The sequence below is a fragment of the Perognathus longimembris genome, unplaced genomic scaffold (genome assembly GCF_023159225.1).
Source record: "Perognathus longimembris pacificus isolate PPM17 unplaced genomic scaffold, ASM2315922v1 HiC_scaffold_5920, whole genome shotgun sequence".
NCBI classification, from domain to species: domain Eukaryota; kingdom Metazoa; phylum Chordata; class Mammalia; order Rodentia; family Heteromyidae; genus Perognathus; species Perognathus longimembris.
Window position 1 is genome coordinate 33,601 of NW_025961401.1, and position 6,599 is coordinate 40,199.

At 45.2% G+C, this 6,599-nt stretch overlaps 1 protein-coding gene across 1 annotated transcript; it reads left to right on the forward strand.

The window, feature by feature from the left end:
- The first annotated feature begins 544 nt into the window (after window positions 1–544).
- LOC125345556 (beta-defensin 108B-like) lies at window positions 545–5,982 on the forward strand. The gene is made up of 3 exons (XM_048337674.1): window positions 545–593; window positions 4,284–4,439; window positions 5,864–5,982. The coding sequence occupies exons 1-3, from the start codon at window positions 545–547 to the stop codon at window positions 5,980–5,982; spliced, it is 324 nt and encodes a 107-aa protein (XP_048193631.1).
- Window positions 5,983–6,599: the final 617 nt, after the last annotated feature.

The following is a 6,599-nucleotide window of genomic DNA, read 5'->3' on the forward strand; positions in this document are numbered from 1 at the left end:
AGTCCTAATATTCCTGGCCAGGTCTCTGGTCCTGTGCTCCACTTCACCTTCTCCTCCTGTGGTCACGCCCCTTTACTCATTAACATTGCCTTTGTCTCATGCTTCTCATACTTGACTCAAATCCTCATTCACAGAAGTGCCATCAAGTTGCATGCTGCTCAGACAGAACAGAGCTCCCACTGCGACCCTGGGTACAGAAACACTATGTAAAAACATTGCTCATTATAACCCAACTGCATGTAATTTACTACATAAGATTTCACTGTTGCCGAAATGTTTGTCGGTTGTGTTCCTACTGCACAAAGTTCTATGGTCAGAACTATGTGACCACATCTTCCCAAGGCTCTGAGGGTTCAGGCCAGCATGCACTCTCAGTTCTCCCCCAATGCTGTTCATCACACCAAGAGCAACTCTGTCCCCAGTGTCTCTTAATGAGGTACAGAGGGACTCTCTCTGCCCAGACAAAGACATTCTGCTCATTCTAGACAGCCACAGACAGAAGCTTTCTCTGCCTCCTGCAAATAAGCTTTTCCTTTCTCCAACCATGAAGCCTGCTATCCTCCTGGTCTTCATTCTCTGCCAAGTTCTACCAGGTAACAACATTGTGTGTGGAGGAGCTCAGGTAGGGGCCTGGTAGGATGTCAGGAGTGAACAGCCCCTCTCACCTGTGCCATGAAAGGGGAAGTGGGTGTCTCCCCAGAAATTTGGAAGGTCTTTGACTGCGAGGGCTGCAGTGTTGTAAATCATACCCACATGTAAGTTCTGCTTTGGCTGACTGGATGTTTAAAAGGCAAAGAAACCCATGGCTTTGGGTGCAGCTTCTAAGCATAGAGTGCTGCCCAAGGGACCAAGAATGTTGGGGGCAGTGGACTGGGAGCTTCCAGATGATAGGAGTCTGGCCTAGAAACGCCCTTTGCCAGGCATCTCTGCCTGTCTGTACTGGCGCGGTTCCTAGACTAGGTCCTCAGTATGACTTTGGGGCTGGGGTACAGAAATTTGCAAGCATTGGAAACAGCCCCCACTTTGTCTAATAACTGGAAAGGGCTCCTGATGATGATGCCCAGGAAAACAGATGCATTGCTTCACACCAGTGGGAATATCTTCTCATCTTTTCCTAAGAATTCAGAACCTCGCATGTTAAGGTAAGAGTAGAAAAGTCATGGGTATTTAAGAGCATAGGGGATCCTTCTTATATTTTTAGCAACTGCTAATGTACAAGTTTTGGTTCAAACAGACAGGTCTGAAAGTTTACAACAGAAAAGGTAATGCAAAGCACGATTATCCCTTGTGAATTGTGAATCCAGAGGTTCTCCTTCTATATGTGGAGCTGTGATCCATCTTCTGTGGCCGAGTAAATAATACTTCAGGCGGGGTAGCAAGGGGCAGCTTTAAGGACAAGTCTGATGTTGCAAATGCAATAGGAAAAAGAGGCACTGGGGGTGGAGGTGGGGAGAATGCAGTTGGGAATCTAATGTATATTACAAAATGAGCAAGACTGAGCTGGGAATGTGGCCATCCTAGTGGTGGAGTGATTGTCTGGGAAGCATAAATCCCTGGGTTCGATTCCTCAATACCACATACAGAGAAGAAGCTGGAAGTGGCACTGTGGCTCAAGTGGTAGAGTGCCTGCCTTGAGCAAAAGAAGCCTAGGCCCTGAGTTCAATCCCCAGGTATGGCAATAAAATAAAATAAAGTAAAATGAACAAGACTGTGGGGAGGAGAAGGAGGGGTGAGAATGTTGAGTGGGGTGACATTGATCAAGATATATCATATTAATAAATTGCTTTCTTAAGTGGTAAGTCCTTAACGGTAATAGATATGAAAGATAATAATAAGGCTATAATGAAGTGTAGAGAAAATAGAGATGGAAAGCCAATTTGGTTTATCAGATATTTGTTGAGCATCCACTATATGTTAGAAAGCAAGTGCATCAGGAACAAACCCATATGATGACTTTGAATCCTGCGACTGGTCACTTCGCTATGCAATCCAGGTAGAAGTCTTCACACTTCCAACAAAGAGCTCTCTAAAAGGAAGAAAGAGACTTCACTAGTAAGATCTGTGGAAGAATTAGCACATGACAGCCAAGCACTGGTGCCTCATGCCTATAAATCTAGCTACTCAGGAGGCTGGGATCTGAGGATCCTAGTTCAAAGCCCACGTGAGCAGGAAGTTCTGAGACTCTTTTCTCCAATTAAGCACCAGAAAACCAGAAGAGGTGCTGTGACTCAAAATGGTAGAGCTCTAGCCTTGCCACCCCAGCTCCACAAGTTCAAGCACCACTACCAACAAAAATAGAGAGAGGAGTGGGACAAAGAAGAGAGGGAGGGAGGTACGGAGGGAGGGATGGCGGGAAGAGCAACCCCATGAATAAAACATAGAAAAACCAACACAAGATTTGAAAGGCTAAAACACGAAGTTGAAAAGGTCTTGTAGGTATAGACTTCATAGGAACAATCGTGTTGATTATTTGTGAACACTAAGAGTGTCTGTATGTTAATGAGCGTGTGTGTGTGTGTGTGTGTGTGTTTGCACATGTGAGAAGTACATTTCTATCTGTTATATCACATGAGCTTTGCAGGTCTGGAAATATCTTCCCAGAGCACATGTCAAGCTGCTCTGAGCACTGTAAAGAACTCATACCTCACGTCTAGAGTCTCAGGGAGCATGCAAAGAATCACTTCAACTGCATTTTCTGTTCTTTGAAGGGAAGGGTAGGCATTTCTCAAGATGATGTAAAGGTATTTCAATAAAACAAGAAACCAGCTTTGTCATGATCAGCACAGAAATAGATGCTGGGGAGCACCTCATGTTGGTAACCTCCTCCTGTACGGTTCTTTCTTATTCACAGTGCAGCCCAGTCACCTCTGAGAACCCCTTGTGGCCTGTCTGCCTCCTGAGCACTTACTGAGCGGCCACTCCTGCTAAACATGGGAGGGAAGAACAGAGGCAAAACATGACTGGCAAGCCCAGTGTGGGGTGGCAGGAATGGGAAGACACTGGGAAGGCCAGTGGAGAGGATCACAGGATCTTAATGAGATCACAGGAAAGCCTGGGATTCTGCAGAGGAGAACAGCGAAAGTTGTAAGAGAAGGAACTAGAATAAAGCTGAGAATGCAAGCTATGGCCCTGTCCTTGTCACTGGATGACAAGGTGACCTTAGGGGCCCTTGCTTCTTGACCTCACTCACAGTTCTTCTGTGGAGAGAAGAGGTAGCCTATGATGGTGTTGGAACACTCAACTTTACTTCAACAGCAGATGTCTATAAGTGATAGTTTGTCTGCAATATATAAAGGACAAGGCTAACTCCCAAAGAACTCCCAACACAAAGAAATGTTCTCTACATAACCTGAACTGTTGCAATGAGTAATGACAGGAGATTTTCACAAAGTCCTGTGATTGGAGGACTCAATTGCTTCAGCCACAGTAAAATATCACAAGACATGGGAACACAGAGTAACAGGAAGTTTTCTCACTAACAGGCTGCAGGATGGAAAATGCCAGTATTGTAGCAATTGTTCCACAGTGCTTTAATGAATTCTTGCCATATTCCAAGGCTTGAAACTGGTTGTGAGACACACACACACACTCACACACACACTTACATAGTACCTGGGGGGAATGAAACCACAGATAATAGCAAGCACCAACACAAACATATTTACACATTGAATATGAAGGAATATGGTTTCCTTCCCCCAGAAAATACTCTCTCTGCCCATTTCTTTGAAGTGCATTGTCCTTTAAAGTTGTATTTCAGGTCCACTTTTGAAAAATATAGCTGATACAGATGTATTATAGATATACAGATATGAAAGATATATGATGACCTATAATATCAGAGGGAAGGGAAAGTGAAATATATTTCCCTTCTCTAAAAACATTCTACTCTAAGAAAAAGTAGTGATACTATGTACAAGTAGTCTCTCTTGCATCTGTCTGAGGAGAGAGTAGGTAGTAAGGAAAAGGAATAGAATATGATGTGAGTAAGGAAAATGAATAGAAGGTAATGTAAGGAAAATGAATACAAAGTAACATGTATCCTGAGTACTCAGGCAGGGCCAATGGACACTCTACTCCATCTTTTATTACTTAGAAACATCCAGCAGTGCTGGGTGCTTTTCAAGAAAAATTTCCCAAGTTTTTAAAGCATAGGTATGAGAAATCAAGTAACAACAAGCATCCATACAAAGTTGTTTCCAATCACTGTCCCCATCCCCACATAGAAAGGTAAAAATACAGTAAGACTGATGAATGGTTACCATGCCCCTCTTTCTGTGCAGTCAGAGGCAAGTTCAAGGAAATCTGTGAGCGACCCAATGGCTCCTGCCAAAGATACTGCATTGAAACGGAGGTGTATGTTGGACAGTGTTTAGACAACAGATTCTGCTGCCTGCCACTTGGCAAGCATCCCAGGATCGAGAACACCACCCCCAGGAGTAACCGAAGCCTCTTGACATTTTTAATGTTTTTCTTCCCCGCCATCTTTCTTTTTCTCACCAATATTCTTTCTGATTCCTCAATAAGCAGTGAAGAAAGATAAACAAAACCCTATTGTAAAACTCGTGTTACACCTATTATCCTCCATCACTGGTTGGCTCCAGGCCCATTCCATCCTTCCACTGGGTGGGGTTGGAAACCAGCTGGGCAGGGCGGGGCGCTTTCACCACACCTGCTGTGTGTGTGCCACACGGAAGCCTTCTACCACTCACAGGAGGAGACACACCCCTCTTCCGGGAAGACTGACAGGGTTTCCCTCTCTGACCAAAGCCAAATGAAAAAGCAGATGTCAGCCATTACCACAGATCTGGGTCCTGAACACAACAGTGCTTGCATCAAAATCCATGTCTGAGCAGGGGCCCGGAGCTTTTGTAGCCAGTCCCCATTATTGAGCATTTCCTCCCGTTGCATAAACCACTGCATTGCTTTTATGTGACCTGCTGTGAGAAATTGTCACAACCTTAGCCAACTGGAGCAATCAGGAGTTATTGTCTGCTAGGTTGAAGGGTTAGAAGCTTAGCACAGAGGCCAGGAATGGTGTCTCAGGCCTCTCCTGGCTACTTAGGAAGCAGAGATTGGGACAAAAGGGGTTCAAGGCCAGCTCAGCTCCTCTTCCCTCTCCCTTCCCTCTCCCTGCAAAAAGTGAATAAGATTCCATTTCAACAAATAAGCTTGGCATATTAATATGTGTCAGTATTCCCAACTACAGAGAAGGCATAGACAGGGAGATCACATCTGAAGGCCAGTCTGAACTTAAAGACTTAGCTGAAAAGTAAGGCAAAAAGCAAACAAACAAAAAACCTGGAAGAGTGCCAGCTGCCCATTAGCTCACACCTGTAATCTTAGCTGTAAAGGAGGCTGAGATCCAAGGATCATGGTTCAAAGCCAGCCTCGGCAGGAAAGTCCTTGAGACTACTATTGCTAATAAATTACCACAAAGCAGGAAGTGGAACTGTGGCTTGAGTGGTAGCCTTAATTAAGCACAAAAGCTTAGGGATAGTGGCCAGGTCCTGATTTCAAGACCCAGGACCAGCACCAACCCCTCTCTCTCTCTCTCTCTCCACACACACACACACACACACACACACAATCCTAGAAAAAAAATGGAACCCTCCCAAGACAGACCCCGATTACCCTGACTTTATCATTCATTACACATTGTATGCATGCACTGAATTATAATACTTTCATTACAGCATGTAATGGGAAAGAAAACATAAATAAGAAACTACGCTTGTAAGTTTTACAACAAAGAAAAGTGGCACCTGGTCCTGACCCTTGGTGAAATCCAGAATGCATAGAAAGAGGAAATAAGTAGCCACCTGCTTTCCTGTAATTAGGCTAATTGCTCACCTGGTTTCAGGGCTCCAAGCTCAGAAGCATTCCAGCAGAGTTGTCTTTGCCCTTCTGTGCCTTAAGCTTCACTGCCCCAGAGGAGGTGCAGCCCCACCCCCAGCGAATAAAAGCCCAAGAGCCCCTTGAGGGTCACTGGCCACTGCCTCTGGGCCCTCAACCATGAGGCTCCACCCACTGCTTTCTGTTCTCTTCTTTGTGACTTTAATATCAAAAGGTAAGTGAGTGACATGAGCTCATAAGTGGCTTGTGAGGAGCAATCTCTGGGTGCAGGATTCGACTCTAAGCATCAAACCTCGGGGGTCCATGCGCAGCCCAGTACACAGGTACCTCCCATCTCCTTTAGAACCCAGGAAGCCAAGAGTAAGAGGCGGGGTGGGGAGTCCGCCACATAAAAGGGGTGCAAGAACTCCATGAGTAGGAAAAAGGGACCTCGTAGAAAAACGGATGTGTAGAAGCCTTCCAGGAGGCTCCAGGCCCAGAATAAAAAGTAACACCCGTCACCAGCACCCCACTCGCCCAAAAAGAGTGATTGAGGAGCTGTTAACGTTTGGTTAATGAATGGAAATACAGAGTAGATCCTAGTGGGACATGAGCAATATGTGGGGAAGACGTCCCCGAAGAAAACAGGAAAGCAGGGTGCTGAGATATAAAAGATAGAGGGCAAGAGTGCTCACCTCATATACATGAAGCCCTGGGTTCGAATCCTCAATATCTCACATATAGAAAAGGCCAGAAGTGGCTTT